This window comes from Pistacia vera, unplaced genomic scaffold (genome assembly GCF_008641045.1).
Source record: "Pistacia vera cultivar Batoury unplaced genomic scaffold, PisVer_v2 Contig65, whole genome shotgun sequence".
Classification (NCBI taxonomy): domain Eukaryota; kingdom Viridiplantae; phylum Streptophyta; class Magnoliopsida; order Sapindales; family Anacardiaceae; genus Pistacia; species Pistacia vera.
In genome coordinates this window covers 147,289-166,327 of record NW_022196501.1, presented here as the reverse complement: position 1 = coordinate 166,327, position 19,039 = coordinate 147,289, and the positions used below count along the sequence as shown (strand labels likewise).

At 34.5% G+C, this 19,039-nt stretch overlaps 1 protein-coding gene across 3 annotated transcripts; it reads left to right on the top strand.

The window, feature by feature from the left end:
* The first annotated feature begins 10,416 nt into the window (after positions 1–10,416).
* LOC116111709 (exosome complex component RRP41 homolog) lies at positions 10,417–18,580 on the top strand. Of its 3 annotated transcripts, XM_031397854.1 has the most exons (16): positions 10,435–10,465; positions 11,655–12,063; positions 12,148–12,205; positions 12,326–12,421; positions 13,711–13,773; positions 13,858–13,904; positions 13,984–14,044; positions 14,139–14,177; positions 14,251–14,318; positions 14,744–14,822; positions 14,904–14,940; positions 15,618–15,734; positions 15,859–15,944; positions 16,711–16,800; positions 16,998–17,061; positions 18,164–18,580. In XM_031397854.1, the coding sequence occupies exons 5-15, from the start codon at positions 13,720–13,722 to the stop codon at positions 17,043–17,045; spliced, it is 726 nt and encodes a 241-aa protein (XP_031253714.1). In that variant the 5' UTR covers positions 10,435–10,465; positions 11,655–12,063; positions 12,148–12,205; positions 12,326–12,421; positions 13,711–13,719; the 3' UTR covers positions 17,046–17,061; positions 18,164–18,580. The 3 variants fall into 3 exon arrangements, with proteins under 3 accessions (XP_031253713.1, XP_031253714.1, XP_031253715.1); XM_031397853.1 differs by lacking the exons at positions 11,655–12,063; positions 12,148–12,205; positions 12,326–12,421 and having other exon boundaries at positions 10,417–10,465; XM_031397855.1 differs by lacking the exons at positions 10,435–10,465; positions 11,655–12,063; positions 12,148–12,205 and having other exon boundaries at positions 12,296–12,421.
* The last annotated feature ends 459 nt before the right edge of the window (positions 18,581–19,039 follow it).

Below are 19,039 nucleotides of genomic sequence, written 5' to 3'. Positions count from 1 at the left end.
TTTTCACGTGTTGCTTGCTTTGGCCTAAAATGGACGTTCTGCAAAAGCTTCAACCAGTTTATGCATCCAAAGTCCAAACTTGCTCATAAAATATTGATCCGTCAACCCATTTTTCAAAACACTTTCTAGTGCTTAGTGCTACACACACGAAATTGGTCAAATTAGTAGTTCACTTTTTAATTTCCGGTGGAGCCAACACTCATATCCGTCTCAGTATAGGTGATTATAATTATCCAGGATCGTGAATCTCATTTATAGTGGAGTTCTTTTTTCAACTGTTGATTCTAGGTGGAGTTCACTATACTCTCCTTTCTTAGGCAATTGTATTGTATGTGCCTGTATGATTTCAGTCTTCAATTTATTCTAAATTAACTAACAACGTGCTTCAAAATTTTAGTAGGTTGTGGGTAAATCTTGTTTTTGGTTCTGAGCAATCCCAATTAACATGTTCCTTTTTCGTTTTTTTTTTATTTTGGTGGACATTTCCTGTGTAAGACAAACAAGAATAAATATGATTCTTCAACTAAGACCTAGGCTAAAAATGTCCACTCCCAATAATCCAATTTATTGTAAAATTTATAGTCACACCAATGAAGTGAAATAGAAGAGTCAATGAATTTCATGGCTTGACAAATTGTTAAAGAACTCAAAGATTAAGGTATAAATCTATGAAAGAAGTTTCTCTACTCAATTGAGCTTTCTTGATAACCAGTTTTTCCCAAGGCCAATGTCACTATTTGTAAAATTTTAAATTCACCAATAACACAATTCTTTCCCTGAAACATAACAGAAAGCTATATTTTTTAAATTAAAATTTTCACTGTAACAAGTCTCTGTTCTGAACAAACAGAAAAAATAAATCTGTTTTTGGATGCTATGCAACAATGCATATCCAAAACAGAACATTCTGAGCTATAAAGTAATACTATAACTAAAATACCAAGAAATTGGGAGGTATGTTTATGGTGTGTACATCTTTATGTATACGAGATTCCACAAGTTTCCTTTTTATCAAACGCAGCTCAGATTCAACATCATCGATTTTTGTCCTTTCTCTTGGAAAATCAGGAGAACAAGCAACTGGAATTTCAAGTATTTTGATCAAGCATTCCAAGATTATTTCTCCTCCTTCCTGAAGAAGAGTAAATTCAACAATTTCCCCTGCAGTATAGTTAATAGAGCCTCTGACCGCCAAGGAGTTTGTTTGCTTTCGACTGTCTTTTGGAAAGAATTTTGCTAAGCCAAAGTCACCTACCGTCCATTCATTTTGTCAAGAAGAAGGATATTTGCTCGGTTTGAGGTCACAATGAGCTATTGGAGGTTGGAAATGATTATGGAGATAATCCAGTACAGAGGCAACATCAATGGCAATGTTTAGTCTCTGAAGCAGATTTAATTTCCTTGGTGCCTGTACATCATCCTTTTCAACAATGGGATGCAACCACTCATCTAGGTTTCCCTTAGTCATGAACTCATAAACAAAGGCCTTGAAGTCATTCCCTTGATAATCAACTCCAGAACATGGAGTGAGAACCTTGACAAGATTGCGATGTCTGATATTCCTTATGGTCGCGCACTCAGTTGTGAAACTCTTGGAAGCCCCCTGATGAAGAAGGTTAAGTGCCTTAACCGTAATTATCGTTCCATCCTCATGAAAAATTCCTTCAAAGACGGCGCTGAAGCTGCCTGAACCAATCAGATTTGCAGGGGAGAATCTATCAGTTGCTCTGTAAAGACTTTGGTATGACACCTTTAAGAGTGCATTTACAGAAATGCTTGGATCAGGAACCTTTCTTCTTTTCTTCGCCCAACAAAGAAACAAAGATGGTACCAAACCAAGTCCTAGAAACCCGGAAAGAATTGCAATAATTAATTTCAGTACAAGGGTCAATCTCCTCCTTTCAGATTTGTTAAGCCTACACGTTGGCATCTGAAATTCAGGTATGCCACCACAGAGCTTCTTGTTTCCCATAAGCAAAGTAGCAGTTGCATTCTTTAGAGTGGTAGAGAAGTTGTTGATGCGTTCAGGTAATACCCCTCCAAAATTGTTGTCATTTATAGCAGATTCCTCTAATCTAGTTGCATTGGACAAAGAGCAGAGAAAGCTCAAGTCATTGCGTCCCCCACTTCCGAGACGGTTTGACGTGACAACAACCTAATAAAGTTTATATAGCTTTCCCAAAGAAGGAACTTCCCAGTGAGTGTGTTTTGTGGGGCTTGAAATTGTTCCAAGTTTGAGGAATTGGACAGAGAAGGTGGAATGGAACCAGTTATATCGTAACATGAAGCAATGCTGAATTCTTGGAGATTTGGGAGAGTGATACCTAAATCCTAGCGAAGACTCCCATGGAATTGTTTGTGTCAGTGTCCCGCATCAAAAGATGCGATGGAAGAGATATTGAAGATGAAGAAGGTATAGTGCCAGACAACCAGAAACATCATAGCAAGATTCTTCAACTGGCCTAAGGTATCAGGAATACCGCCTCCCAAGTTGTTAAAAGACAACGATAATGTATTAATGGATGATAAGTTGCCAAAAGAAGAAGGTATACTTCCTGTCAGTTGATTATCATTTGCAGCAAAAAAATCAAGCTTTGACAAGGATCCAGGTTCGGTTGGAATATTTCCCACCAACTGGTTGTAGAAAAGACTGATAAGAATAAGGTTTGAGCAACTAGATATATTGGCAGGAATTTCCCCACCAAATGAGTTATAGGACCGACATAATATCTCCAATTGCTGCTTCAATTATGAGAAATTGCCTTCTCTAAGTTGCAATGACTTGTATAAACTACCTCCTTTGAAATGTTTTGATCTACTATTATGAATCTAATAAAGGTTAATAAAACTGACTAAAGTAGAATTTATTTTTATTTTATTTTATTTTTTATCCTTTTAAGATGGTACAAGAAAATCAAAACAGTTCGAAATCAGTATATTTTCATAATTTTGAAATTCTCAATTTCTTGAAGAATATTTTTTTTTTTCATAAAATATAAATGATTTTTTATTGTTCAATGGGTCTAATGCAAATCTGACTAACGGGGTGTTTGTCTGAGCTTATGAAAATTAGCTTATAAGCAACAATTACTTATAAGCTAAAATTAGCTTATAAGCATTTAAAATTTTAAGTAATTACGTGTTTGGTTAAAATACTTATAAGTGACTGATAAGTAGTTGACGTGTTTGGTAAAATATGGCTTATAAGTACGTTTTATTATAAAATGACTAAAAAAGGTACTACATTAAATAAGAGTATACTATGAAATTTTAAAATTAAACAAGGATAATGTGGTAATATACTTGGTCAAACTAACTTATTAGCAAAGTGCTTATAAGCCAAAAAAAAAAAAAAGTACCTCCCCTCCAACTTATTTTTTTTGGCTTATAAGCTCAACTTATAAGCTCAAAAAAGTTATAAACAAACAGGTCAACTTAATTTTAGAGCTTATAAGCTAGTTTGACCAGTTTATAAGCTAGTTTGACCAGCTTATAAGCTTAGACAAACACCCCCTAAGACAAAGACTTGACTTTATTAATATTTGTTGTCGTGTCCGTGGAGAAATTTGGTTTATTGGTTGTAAATTCATTCAAAGATTGAATTCAAAGACTACAGTCCTTGATATAAATTTGAACTGTTACCTTTTAAAGGGCAAACAATGACTGCGTAGATTTATTTATTATATGAGTAAAAGATAAAATTACATCCATTTATAACGTATTGCAGGTTGAATATTGTCTCACAAACTTTATTCTGAAGTTATATGGGACATTTAATTATAAAACAAAAGAAAATTACTCATACAGTTACAGTAGTCTCTCACCCTATCATGGAGTTTGAAGAAGTTTGTTCTTGATAAAATGCAGTTGGGCTGCAACATCATCCATGTTCGTCCTTTCACTCGGTGACCTTGAAGAACAAGTAACTCCAATTCCAAATATCAAAATCAAGCACTCCCGAACACTGTGACTTCTCAAGCTTGTCTGTCCTTCTTCTGTTTCCTAAAGAAGAACTGGATCCACTATTTCAATGACTTGTTCAAGGATAGCTGCCTTCACAAACTTATGAAGATTCAGATCCCCATTGAACATCTCATCGGTTGGCCTCTTCCCTGTAAACATCTCCAATAAGAGTATGCCATAACTGTACACATCACCATGAGTTGAAACCTTGCTTCCCATACCATACTCTGCAATTGGAAATATCATATATTTGTACCAAGAACCTCACTATAAATAATATAGCTTGTATAACTACATTTTCTAAGGAATTTTTTAGGAGGTAAAAATGAGAAAAGAAATACAAGAGTCATATAAATGAATTTTGAGGAATGATAAAATAGTTTAAAGTATTTACCTGGAGCAACATAACCAACAGTGCCTCTTACACCAACGGAGCTTGTTTGGTTACTTGAAAAGCTATCGGTGCCCTCTGGAAGGAATCTTGCCAATCCAAAGTCACCTACATGTCCTGTCAACTCATTGTCAAGAAGAACATTGCTTGGCTTGAGATCGCAGTGAGCCATTGGTGTTTGGCCATGGTTATGAAGATAATCCATTGCACAAGCAACATTAATGGCAATATCAAGTCTCTGTAGAAAATTTAGATTCTTGGGCGCCACTTGCAACACATCTGTAGTTAGATTGGGATGCAGCCAATCCTCTAAGCTCCCATTAACCATAAACTCATAGACCAAAGCCTTGAAATCATTTCCTTGGAAATCGACACTTGCACAAACAGTTATTATTTTGACAAGATTTCGATGTCTGATACTTCTCAAGGCTTCACATTCAGCCAAGAAACTGCTGGAAGCTCCTCGATGTTGAAGGTTAAGAACTTTCACTGCCACTACCATTTCTTCTAGGATCCCCTTATACACATAACCAAAACTCCCGGAACCGATCAAATTTTCTGAAGAGAACCCAGTAGTTGCTTTCAGCAGATTCTCATAGGTTACTTGCAGTAGTGAAGCCAACAATGGTGATGTAGAAGAGGAATTCATTTTCGTTCTTCTCCACCAGTGAATAATTATCAAACATAACATCATTGTCAGCAGCATAATTCCAACAACTATAGTAATTATCACTGTTTTTGAAATAGACCGAGTTTGCTTTGATCCTTTGGTGGGACAATTGGATAAATGTAACTCGGTTATGCCACCACAAAGTCTATTGTTTCCCGAAAGTGAAATAGCACTTGCGTTGCTGAAGACTCCTCCCATTGGTACTTCACCCTCGAAGTAGTTGTTAGATAAATTTAAGTTCATCAAAAAGGGAAAATTCTCTAAATATTTGGGTATTTGGCCAAACAAGTTGTTGGATGAAAAATCAAGATATTCAATGCCTCTCAAAGAACTCAAGGATGATGGAATATTCCCTTGAAAGAAATTACCATTTATGACTAGTAGTTGCAACCTAACGCAAGTGCCTAAACTATCAGGAATTTCACCAGACAATTTATTCTCAGATATAAGTAGCCTTCCTAGATTTTTAAAGTTACCAACATTGGAGGGTAGGGAACCCGTCAATTGGTTTCGAGATAGATCAAGATGAATTGACAAGGATGAGAGACCAGTTACTTCAGGGGGTATGCTACCACTTAGATTGTTATCAGAGAGACTTAATACTTCTAAATTAGTGCATCTCCCAAGACTTGATGGAATGGTCCCCTGTAAGTTGTTTCTATCTAGTCTAAGTATGGTTAACAGTGTTAGATTACCTAGAGAAGATGGTATATCCCCAGATAACCTGTTCTCATAGACCTGCAAAATGTGTAGCTTTTGAAGATTCCCAATATTGTTGGAAATATGGCCTGTAAATCGGTTCAACCTTAGATCTAAAGCCCACAAGTTAACAAGATTGCCGACTCCTGTTGGGATTTTTCCAAACATTATATTGTTTGCAACTGATAGTATTCTAAGTTGGGTCGACAAATTTCCAATAACTTCTGGCAACATACCTCCAAATCTGTTATGACCAAAAACCAGTATCTCTAAGCTCGTAGCATTTTGCAAAGAACTGAGAAACTTCAAGTCATCTTCTTCCCCATATCCTAATTTATTCGCAGAAATTATAACCTCCCGTAGTTTATGTAGGTTCTCCAACGTGGGCACCTTTCCACTAAATCTATTTTGTGCAATATCAAGTGTCAATAGATTTGAGGCATTGGCTATTGAAGGAGAAATGGGTCCGGTAAATTGGTTGGCACGAACATTTAGCACTTTAAGGTTAGGAAGACTGAAGCCTAGGTCTATGGGTAGACCCCCTTTAAGTTCGTTATACTGAAAAGCGATTTCCTCAAGCGAAGATATGTTGTAGATTGAGGGTGGAATCGTACCTGATAGATTATTTAATGCAAATGCAATCACTTGAATCCTCTTCAATCGACCAAGTGTTGTTGGAATTCTTCCTTCAAATTGATTTCTAGTTGCTATAAGTATCTCAAGAGATGACAAATTGCCAATGGAAGGTGGCACTTCTCCTGACAGATTGCTGTTGGTTACATAGAGTTCATGGAGCTTAGATAAAGATCCAAGCTCCACTGGAATTGTCCCTTCAAGCTTATTGTAGGAAATGTCAAGAACTTCAAGGTTGACACAACTTGATAAGTTTCTAGGAATTTCCCCTCCAAATGAATTGTTTTCAAGGTGTAAAAACTGTAACCTGAACAAATAACCAATCTCCCAAGGGATTTCCTTGCGAAAGCTATTATTTTGGAGATTTAGAACTCTAAGAAAACTTAGATTGCCAATGAATGGTGATAGAGGTCCCTCCAGTTTCTGATGAGGAAGATATAATGTTGTGACCCTTTGGTGACGCCGGCTGCATGTAACACCCTCCCATTGGCAAAAGTGATTGGAATCATTCCATGAGCTCAAAACCTGAAGAGGATCATGAGTAACTTTAGCCTTGAATTCAAGCAATGCAAGTCTATCGGTTTCATTGCCTTTGAACACAGAACTGGCAAAAGCAACTGAACCATAAGATAGCAGGCTTGACCAAAATAAAAGCAGGAGATGAAAGCTAACTGAGCAAAAAACTATTCGACTCATCATTGAACTATGAAATTAAGAAAACCCAACTTGACAAGATAGGTTCACAGGGTAGGAACTTATAGGCACTCATGAAAGGCGACAAGTCATGTAGTGTGCATAGAATATTGAAGCAGTCTTATGCAAATGGCAAGACTGCTACCCACCGTATTAGTGCTGATTGTAAAAGGGCTTTAATTTGTGGATTTTTAGTCCACGCGTTAGTCCTCACATTCTAAGGAGTGTTTGAACTAAATTTTGTTCTCATTATAGTTTTCGTGAACTCTGAAATATTTGGAACTTTGAGGACCACTTGCTTCAGCCTTTTCTAAGTTGCAATGACTTGTATTAACGTGTTAATCCAAGTCATCTCCTTTGAAAATATTGTCATAAGCCAGACTAACAATCACCGTCAACCAAGCTATTACACTAGAATATAAACGTTTATTATAAGCTAAATGAAATGGTCATATTCGATCACAATTCTCCATTTATGTATGTGTGTATAAAGTGATAAAATTGATAACAAGTGTACAAATAAGACATTTGGGTTCCTTGCATGCAAGAACAATACAGAAGAATAAATCTCATGAGTTTTTATTTGGAATATTTTTGCTTGTCTTCTTGTATTAAACCGTAATTACAACAAATTGTAATGTAATAAACATATTTGCAATAACAAAGATAAAATTTTCAATGGAAAATACAAATTAGTTTTTTCTTAAATAATAATACTATGATGAGTAAATTTGAAAAATCAACTTAATAAATACTTCATTAATATAAATAAGTGAGAACAATCTACATTCATAACTGTTATATATGAATATAAAAACTTAAATTATAAACCACAATAACTCGAGTTGGTAGAACTCTTACGACTATTCAAACTTCAAAGGCATGTCAATTAAACCAAATTTGAGCTTAAAACGAGGACTTGACTCATTGTCTATTTAGAACTTTAGTAAAAACTTCCTTGCCGTGTTATATGGTGAGGAAAATTGGTGTCTTAGTCTACAATTATGAATCTAATTTTGAGTTTTCTGCCATGAATGATTCTTGGGTCCAACACAAGAGCCAAAATTGGATGTTACAAGGAAGAGCAAAGGTTAATAAAATTGTATAAAGTAGAATTATTTTATTTTATTATCCTTTTAAGATGCTACATGAAAATAAAAACAGAATAAAATCGGTATATAATTTTGAAATTCTTAATTTCTTGAAGAAGAAAAAAAGCTCATAAATTAGAGTACGATTTTTAATTGTTCAATGGCTCTAGTCAATGCAAATTTGACTTAAGACTTGACTCGTTGTACATGACTTTATTAATATTTCGTGTCGTGTTTGTGGAGATATATAGTTTATTGGTCTAAGTTCATTCAAAGTTGGCAACCAATTAAATGAACCCAATTGACTCATTGAAATGAGTTTTCTCATTAAAGAGATTCATTTTTATAGAGTGTAAACAATTATTTTTTGATAATCATAAATTTTCGAATCATGTTAGGTCTGGTATAGGATTAGAAATGGTATTATTTAAAAGAAAATAGGAATTTACAATTTTCTTTAAGTATGTGAGCATACATTCTCCTTGAATCATGGAAAATACAGTTTTTTTTTTTTTTTAATTATTATGATACTCCACACAAAGTTGTCGATATTTGTCAGATATAATCCTATTTAATGAAACACTAAGATAAAAACTTACTTGGGCAGTTGAAATTGAGATTCTTGTAGGGGATAAACACATTGTATGCCCATTTCTATCATCATTTTGCTAGATCTAAATTTCCACTAAGATTAATTTTTATTTTATTTTATAGAACTACTGAAGAACTCATGAAGTTAAAATGTATTAGCTAAATCAACTATCTAAATGCGGAGTGGACTAGTCACAGATCAGTCATGGCCAGAATTTGCATCCTTGTGTTTCATGGATAGCTTCGGAAACTGGTCTCTGTTGCTAGAGCGTCGATGACTAGAAGATGGTGGTGGTTGCTGTTGCTCATGTTGCTGCTGCTGGTACAAGGCTCGTAGCCTTCCAATCTCGATTTGGGTTCCTTGCATGTAAGAACAATGCAGAAAAATAAATTTCAGTGTTTTTATTTGGAATATTGTTGCTTGTCTTCTCGTATTAAACATATCTACAATAACAAAGATCAAATTTTCAATGGAAAATACAAATTAGTTTTTGTTAAATAATAATACTAGAATGAGTAAATTTGAAAAATCAACTTAATAAATACTCCACTAATATAAATAATTGAGAACAATTAAAGTTAAAAACTTAAATCATAAACCACAATAACTCTATTTTTGTGCACCGGTAAAACTCTTACGACTATTCAAAAGCATCTCAACTAAACCAAATTTGAGCTTAGAACAAGGACTTGACTCATTGTATATTTAGAACTTTAGTAAAAACTTCCTTGCCGTGTTATATGGTGAGGAAAATTTTATTGGTGTCTTGGTCTACAATTTCGAATCTAATTTTGAGTTTTTTGCTGTGAATGATACTTAGGTCCAACTCAAGAACCCAAACTTGGATTTTATTTCTATATGTTAACCCAAACTAAAAATATTCCTATGTGTGTGTGAATGATATTTAATATATGAAAATTAATATAAATATGACACTCTTTTACTTTCGATGATAAACTAATAGGTAAAATAAAAATAAAAAAAGTATTGATTATTATTTATTTTATTTCTCTTAATTATATTATTTTTGTTCAATTATATAAATTGTATCTAAACCAAGCTTTTATGAAGTTGCACAAATTTTTCTCGTACTTATTTCAAGGGATAAATACCTATTGCCCTTGAGATTTTGAAAATTTATCACTTTGCTCCAGTAAAATCTGAAAAGGTCATTATAATCCTCGTCAGACTAGTGTGCTAATGCTTCGAAAACTGAAATGTCTATTTAACCCCTTTTTTTTATTAGGAATATCATTATAGTCTATAGAATAGAAACACTGTTAATGATAGAATTACAATGACAAATGAATAAAATTTTATTAAAGGGGGCGATGATAATTTTACAGTATTCAAAATTGACAAATCCGCCCCTGTTGCAAAATCGTAAAAATCAAATTGAAAAAACCCTAACTAAAAGCTTTCTCCTTTCTGACTGTGTGTTCTCCATCTGCCCACGTCGACGTTTGCCGTTCCCGATCTCGTCGCCGTCGTCTCAGTCTTGCGTCGTCTTCGTCTTGTGTTGAAGTCTGTTGTCTCGTGCTGTCTCAACGCAACTCTAGCCGTTCTTCTTCGTCTTCGAATTTTATCAGGGGGTAAAAATTTTGATGTTTTGTCTATTTGTTTAAGTCTGAAGTCTGAACCAGTTCCTCTGTTTATTAACAAGTGTTTTCTCTTTATGCGTTTCAGCATCCTGAGAATCTAAGACTCACCGGCCATCGCTAATTTAATCCTCGGTGAGTTTCTGGTTTTTCTTTCTGGGTTTATTTATGTAATCTTTTCAAGTCCTCACTTGTGTTTGTTAAAATTGCCGCTGTGAATGGATTTGTTTAGCTTCACTTGATTATTTTGAATGACTTTGCATGAGTTGTATATTCTTCTTCATCCAAAAACAGTAATTGTGGAGTGGCGTGGATGACACTTCAGCGTATAGTTAAGTTAGATACCCAGGAATATTAACCCAAATAGCCAAATAATATGCTGGAATACTAACCAATTTTATAGATCGATTTGCTAATTCATTCGGACCCTGAACATTGAATGGCACCTGAAAAATGAAGTTGTCCACTACCCACTTATTTCCTTTTCAAAAATTTTAATGGGGAATCCACTTTCAAGGCTTCGATAATCTATAATTGATCTTCAGACTATTCCATGGTAGGTATAACATTGTATCAGGTTAGGCAGAAGTGAGAAAAAATAAATGGTTCTTGGTTGGTTTATATATATGAAATTTACAAAAGAAGAAAACTCTGTCACTATTACATTTTATGATATGTTATGCATGTGGGTGTGTTCATTGCTAGTGTTATCATTTCCAGTAAAGCCAACACTTTGTTAAGAGATTCAGCTTCCTAAGTTTTCTACTCTGTACATGCTTGTTTTGAAATGATATCAACTCAACTTTACAAATTATGAAACCTTTAAACCATGTGAAAATTAGTGGATGATTATTTGGTGAAAATTAGTGGCATGATTGGTGAGCGTAGGTAAGGGGTTGTTGCATTGAAATGGAGTAAAATAACTGAATCATATTCTCAATTATAAAAGAAATGTGACTGAGTTTTAATTTAATCCTTTGTTAAAACCTTTAAGATAATCTTTTGTTAATGATCATTATTAATTAATATATGAAATGTGTTCCACAAAATATATATAAATCCATAAGTTATGTGAATGTGACTGAGATTTAAACATCAAATAAACAAATTTCAGATTAGTTCAGGTTTTGTTTAGACTTTGCTATTTGGCAACCCATCTCACACTATCCTAATAAATCCAAGCTTGTTTAATTTAATCCACTCTCTCATTATCTTCCAAATCTCATGTGGGTAGTTAATTTTTAATGCTAAAAATGTCTAAACATTAAAAACTTAAGCTCCACCACATTATTATTAAGTCTAAGATATTGGCAGAATTGTGCAGAATTGAACTCATGAAGGAAAAATGTACTAGCTAAATCAACTATCTAAAGAACTCATGAAGGAAAAATGTAATAGCTAAATCAACTACTTAAAATGCGGAGTGGACTAGTCACAGAGTCATGGCCAGAATTTGCATCCTTGTGTTTCAAGGATAGCTTCGCAAACTGGTCTCTGCTGCTAGAGCGTCGATGACTAGTAAGGTGGTGGTGGTTGCTGTTGCTGCTGCTGGTACAAGGCTCGTAGCCTTCCAATCTCCCTCTGCAATACCTCCTGTTCCACTGAACACAGTCCTCATGTGATTTCATCTTCTGACAAGTAAATATTTCAAGCAAAAAGATTCCCAAAAACTAATGGTTGGACTGGTGTTACTGTAGCCAACACCGGTCCAACCAGTTTTAACCCAAAACAGGGTGAACTCTTATTCCCCTTCTTCAATTCTAATTTTCCAAATTCCTTTACCATTTTCAATCGACGAACGAATCCCTCTCTTCCAGGTTCACGTTCTTCAATCGACCACGGCTGCCGGCAGCACTGCAGTCACTGTCAGACGAGGTACTCATCTCATTTCATCTTCACTTTGTCTGCTTTTGAATCTCAATCTACAAAACTCTTCGTCTTTGGACGATTCTTGAATCCTAATTTACTAAACGTTGAGTAAAATTAACAAAACAGAATCCTTTCGACTCTTAATCTTTGAAATCCTTAGTCTCTGTTTGATACCGGCAACCTGCTGTGACGTTTGTCGCCTCCACGAGTTGGTTTAACCAGGTAATCTTTTGGTTTTGTTTTTTAATAAAATTACTGCAATGATGTTGAGTATGATTTCATATTGTTGATGAATTCTGATATCAATTTTTTTTTTTTTTCTAGAATCTTTTAGAGTTATAGCAAACAGAAAAGTAATCGAGTCCAAGTTTAAAGAAAAACGAGTTTAGGATCAATATTCAATACAATCGGACATTATTTGGATGATTTGCCTCTCCATGTGAAAATTTTGTAATTCAATTTCATTAAACAGTGAATCAGAGTAAAGGAATGAGGCCAAGGAGCAATTGACCAAATTTATCATCAGAGTTGCTCTGTTTCTGTGGTTTTTTGTGTGTATTTGTTTTGTTGATTTTGATTAGTAAATCACTATTAAGGTGGAGACTAACTTTTGTAATCAAGCTGCCAATGAGTACTTTAGGAAAATGCTAATAGTTGTTGGGATTCATGTGCCGATAAGAGTGTATATTGTGTGTAGGTGGAGGAGAATGGACTGCTGGTTAGAATAGTGTTGTGAGTGAAGCTGTTAGAATTGTAGAATGGAAGAGAGACTTGAATGCAGAGAAATTGTGTTGGATATTGGTTTTTCTTATGGCTATTTAGATGGTTTTACTATTATTCTTTCCAACAAAAATTTAATAAATAAATAAATTGCTATTAGAAAACATGACCAAGTAAATATGTGCATCAGAATCATAGATGTTCAGTGTTACAACAGTGTTCAAGTTTGTAACGCAATTTTTGTAAGTTTGTAATGCATAAGAATGATGGTTATTGGTTTTTGTAAGGTTGTAAATATGTACAGTTTGCAGCAAAGTTTGCAAGACTGCAATCTGCATTTTTTTTCATGTTGAAATGAACTACAATCTGCATTATTTATTTTGCTGCAAGACTGCAATCTGCATTTTTTTTCATGTTGAAATGAACTACAATCTGTATTATTTTTATTTTCTCATAGGATTAATTTTTTTCTTCATTTTTTCCTATTGGATAACGTCATCAGGCTGATGTCAGCATGACATATCATGCTGACATCAGTATGATGACATCACCAGTCTGACACGCTGGTCAGACCGGTTCAATCAGTCAACTCTCAACTCGGCCACTTTGCCGGGTTTCATCCCGGGCCGGTTATTAAAAATTGCTTTGAATCTGAAATATTTGTATTAAAGAATTTTCATTTGGATCATATAGCGGTCTTCAAGCTTCTATTGTAACAATTCAGATAAAGGTTTTTTAGGTGAAGTGGAACTAACCCTCAATTGTTCTATCCTGTCTCCACTTTCACATAGTTGATAGAGATGGAATATGTAAGCCCTGAAGGACTTCGATTGGATGGTCGCCGCCCTATGGAAGTATAAATCTCTTCTCTCGTTATTTGGTTCCTTTTATACTCATTTCTCCAATATTAAATTTTGTATTTGTTTTCACAATCCTAGATGAGGCAACTACTAGCTGAGATTGGTGTCGTTGCCAAAGCAGATGGGTAATTTACCACCTTTTCTTCTAATTATTTGTTTCCAGATTAGTTTCAATTTTTATTTACTTTGCCCTGTGATTTGTAGTTCTGCTATGTTTGAGATGGGTAACACAAAAGTTATTGCTGCTGTCTATGGCCCAAGAGAGGTACCCTGCTCTGTGTGTGTGTGTGTGTGTGTGTGTGTGTGTGAATTGGTCAAAAGTGATGCTCATTCTGTAAGCAATTTACTGTGTTTTTCAGGTTCAAAATAGGAGCCAGCAAATTACTGACCAAGCACTGGTAACATTCTCAATAAAACTTCTTATGTCTTAATTTAAATAACTCTGATCATCTGTATTTGTATACTTCTCAGGTGCGCTGTGAGTACAGCATGGCTAATTTTAGTACTGGAGATCGTATGAGAAAACCGAAGGGTGACAGGTTGGAACATATTCTTTATAGTCTGTAATATGTGTTAAAACTTAATTTACAAGTATTCACATCAGTATACAAATTGCTTACATGTATTGAATTGGGTGGAAAATTGACTGTACATGCACCGGGATATGGATAAAGTTTGGCTTGTAATTTTTTAATCTGAGGTTCATTGGGTTATGCCTAAATGATGGTTGATTTTCAGGTTTTTGGGAAAAAATATTCTAAAAAGAGTGAATTGTTACTCATGGAGGAATTGACAGTTGTGTTTGTTTTGGAACTTGTTGTTAGCAATAAGTTTTAGAGCCTTTGGATGTATCTGTGATTTGTTTTGAACAATTACTTTGCTTTTGGTACATCTTAATTGATGATTATTATTTTAGGAGTAGATTTTGTTGTTTTATATATGACTATTTTCATGGTACACCTAGGCGATCAACAGAGATATCTCTTGTTATTCGTCAGACAATGGAAGCATGCATATTGACCAATTTAATGCCTCTTTCTCAGGTATGTTACAGATCACCGGCAACCCTTTCTAGTTCCTAAACAGGATTGGTTTTTTCTAAATACTTTTTGTTGATTCTGCAGATAGATATTTTTGTACAAGTTCTACAAGCAGATGGAGGTAACTCATACCTCAGTATATGACTGTGCATTTATATAATTTCTCCCCACCCCCTCCGGACCTCCCCCAAAAAAGGGCTCCTTGAGCTGAGCCAATGGAATGGAAACCGGAAAAAAATAATTTTAGATTTCATTGTACTTGGTTTATTAGTGAACTAGGGTTTATTTCATTAGTTAAAGGGGTAGTGTGGTTGCTCCATGTAGACTTTCTTTGTGGTTACCCTTGCCTCGCAATTGGTGATGGACTTGCAGACTTCCATTTCTTTTACTTTTCTTTTTGCATTGAAAAAGAACATAAGCGGACATAAGAGCTGATCTATGTATATGAAAGAGGTCGAAGAGAGGAAGTACAATTGACATATTCTCTTCAAGTTCTAAACTGGAGTTAATCTTTCAGATGTCTTACCCTGTCTCACCATGCCCTCTTTCTTTGGGTCTCTCAAGTTCTTTGTCCCTTTTTCACCACCCGTAACTGGATTACCCCATACTTGATCAGTTTTGGGGTGGCATTGACTATGTGAACATCGATTGCTACCCTCTATTGATAGGCAGCATAAATCGCTTAGGACCAGCAGTTTCATTTAATTCTAAACGGCTGCTAAAGCGTTAGTGTTAGGGCTCATTTTCTATGAAAAAGAAGAAAGAATTTCTTGTTGATTTGGGACTTGTTGTCTGCAGGAACTCGATCTGCATGTATTAATGCTGCAACATTAGCTCTTGCAGATGCTGGGATTCCAATGCGTGATATTGTTACTTCTTGTAGTGCTGGATACCTCAATAGTACTCCTCTTCTTGGTATAGTCATTTTCCTCGTCTTTTTCTTGAAGCATTATGATTTGTTTTTCAATTAGTTATTATATGGTATGGTATTAATTTTTGTACACTTGATTACCATACTGAAGATTTGTGATGTGGGCAGATTTGAATTATGTTGAAGATAGTGCTGGAGGTCCTGATGTCACTGTAGGCATTCTACCTACATTGGACAAAGTTACTCTCCTTCAGGTTTTTGTCTAAGATTCTGCTTTTCTTGTTTATGACTGTGCTCATGAAAGTTACATGTCTTGCATTATAGCTTTAAATCTTAGATGTATGGAGTTGGGTTCATGTATTGTCTTCAATAAAAATTGCCTCTTTTGGTTTATATGAATTGTTTGGTTTCATTTATACAGCATGTGGTTGCAAAGAAGTGAATGTTGATCCTGGTTCACATGGTAATCAAATAAAAGAAAGAAGGTGCTTGCTTTATGCTACAGTGGTTTAAAACCGTACCAGTTATTAGCATTTGATCTTTTTCAGATGGCATGAAATTAAGTCTCTCTGCTAGAATTTTTTCTCTTTCTTTTCTCTGTAATTGCTGAATCTCTTTTAGCCAGGTTTAGGCCAAACCCTTCTCTCAGGCTGTCATGTTAGATCTTTAATGAATTTGGTATCCTTTGATGAATGGTTGATGTTGTGTTGCTAGCTGGTTGAAAAATAATTTCAAACTAAAACAGAGCATGCTTCTATTAATCACAATTAGTTGAACAAGATATATCGGTTCTGGTTCAGGTTCTTTTGAACACTTTTGTCATTCTAGTTTCTGGCACAGTTTTGTAATGTTTTTGAAGTGTGGAATGTAATCTTAACTGTTGACATTATATCCTTTGTTTTTTGTACCGTTATTACCTCATCATTGAGGTTTATGCATATGTTGATTATCAGAGTTTTCAAGTTATTTGGAAAAAAATTTACTCCTAGAGCTCTCATTTCTGACATTTTCCTGCGACAGATGGATGCTAAGTTACCAACTGATACATTTGAAGATGTCATGCAACTTGCTACTGAAGGCTGCAAGGCAGTAGCAAATTATATTCGAGAAGTAAAAACTTCTTTTTTCTGTTCATAATTTTCCTTGTCTTGATTTTGTGAATTTAGTTTGATTGTCTTCTGGGACCTATGTGTTATAATTATTCCTAATGGTATTCATTTGTTTATTTACTTCATTAATTCCCTAAACAACATACTTGATTATTGCTTGCATGAATTGTTAGGATCATTGATTGAATTGCTTGGCAGGTACTACTAGAGAATACCAAGCAGCTGGAGTGTCACCGAGGTTCATAATTGCTAATTACAGTGGGTAAGTTAAAACCCCTTCTTTATTTATTTATTTATTTATTTTTATTTTGGTTGGGGGGAATTTTTTGATAAACCAGAAAGCTCAAATTTGGAATTAAAAAAACAAGCTACTCATTGATTGCTGATGCTTGGTGTGAGATGGCTGAATCTCAATTCCAACTTGTTGGATAAAGGAATGTATAAAGAAAGAAAAAGAACACATTTCATTCCTTTCTTTAGATGCAGCTTCTTTGGTACTATGTATTTTCTCAATACCTGCTTTTTCTTTCCAAAACAGAATCTATTAGGGAATCCGTTGCAGTTTAACTTTCATCTCTGTGAATGGGAATGTTGAAAATAGAGACTTAGGTGATATGATTATTATAAATGGCTAACAAGTTGAANGAAGATGTCATGCAACTTGCTACTGAAGGCTGCAAGGCAGTAGCAAATTATATTCGAGAAGTAAAAACTTCTTTTTTCTGTTCATAATTTTCCTTGTCTTGATTTTGTGAATTGAGTTTGATTGTCTTCTGGGACCTATGTGTTATAATTATTCCTAATGGTATTCATTTGTTTATTTACTTCATTAATTCCCTAAACAACATACTTGATTATTGCTTGCATGAATTGTTAGGATCATTGATTGAATTGCTTGGCAGGTACTACTAGAGAATACCAAGCAGCTGGAGTGTCGCCAAGGTTCATAATTGCTAATTACAGTGGGTAAGTTAAAACCCCTTCTTTATTTATTTATTTATTTATTTTTATTTTGGTTGGGGGGAATTTTTTGATAAACCAGAAAGCTCAAATTTGGAATTAAAAAAACAAGCTACTCATTGATTGCTGATGCTTGGTGTGAGATGGCTGAATCTCAATTCCAACTTGTTGGATAAAGGAATGTATAAAGAAAGAAAAAGAACACATTTCATTCCTTTCTTTAGATGCAGCTTCTTTGGTACTATGTATTTTCTCAATACCTGCTTTTTCTTTCCAAAACAGAATCTATTAGGGAATCCGTTGCAGTTTAACTTTCATCTCTGTGAATGGGAATGTTGAAAATAGAGACTTAGGTGATATGATTATTATAAATGGCTAACAAGTTGAATGTTTCTACAAAGCAGGTAATTAATTCCTGGATTCTGTAGACTGGCCTAGTCATTCTTGGACTTGGAATCGTATCATTTTTTTAGGGTGATATCAAATCATTTATGGATTGCAAAAGTGATATGTCTCCTTAATTCAACATTCGTCCCTTGCATATGCACAGTGGGATCATAGCATTTTCCGTGCATCCACCAGCAGCTCAGAAATTGTGCAAAACTGATTTTTAAGGGACTTAGAATAGCAAGTACTGAGACCCAAAAAAAAAAAAAAAAATTTGTAATGTTAAGATTATTCATTAGAAGATGTTATTTCTCTCTTTTCTCTGCTTTTGTATGCATATTTTCGAAGAAAGAAGAAAAAATAGATGCCATGAATAGGATCATGAATAACTTTCTCCTTGAATTCAAGCAATGCAAGTCAGATCAGTTTCCTTGCGTTTGAGCACAGAATTGGCAGAAGCAAAGATATTATAAGCTTTGTAGGCTTGAAAAACATAAAAGCTAACTGAGCAGAAACCCATTGGACTCATCATTCAATTGTGAAGTTAAAAAACCCGGCAAGATTTCTTCACAGGCTGAGAACTTATGAGAAATGGTCTTATCTAAGTTGCAATGACTTGTGTTAACTACCTCCTTTGAAAAATGACACTAAATATTGGTTCATGATTGTTGAATAAAAATTTCTTTAGTTCTTCTTCTTATTTCAATTATATGATCTTATGTTAAAATTATCAAAATCTCTATCGACTTCTATATCACAAATCAATAGTTAATTCTTGTAAGATTCGTCACAATCAAACCATGCAAATCTCAATCATCTTACATTTGAAGGTGCACCCCATTTCAAAAATCAAACTTTTATCTCCAAACTAATAAATTTTATACATACAATAA

Coding starts and splice junctions, on each gene's coding strand:
- LOC116111709 (XM_031397853.1), top strand. CDS start 13,720: ATGGAATATGTAAGCCCTGAAGGACTTCGATTGGATGGTCGCCGCCCT. Junction 15,735..15,858: donor CAATAGTACTCCTCTTCTTG/GTATAGTCATTT, acceptor TGATGTGGGCAG/ATTTGAATTATGTTGAAGAT. Junction 16,801..16,997: donor TAGCAAATTATATTCGAGAA/GTAAAAACTTCT, acceptor ATTGCTTGGCAG/GTACTACTAGAGAATACCAA.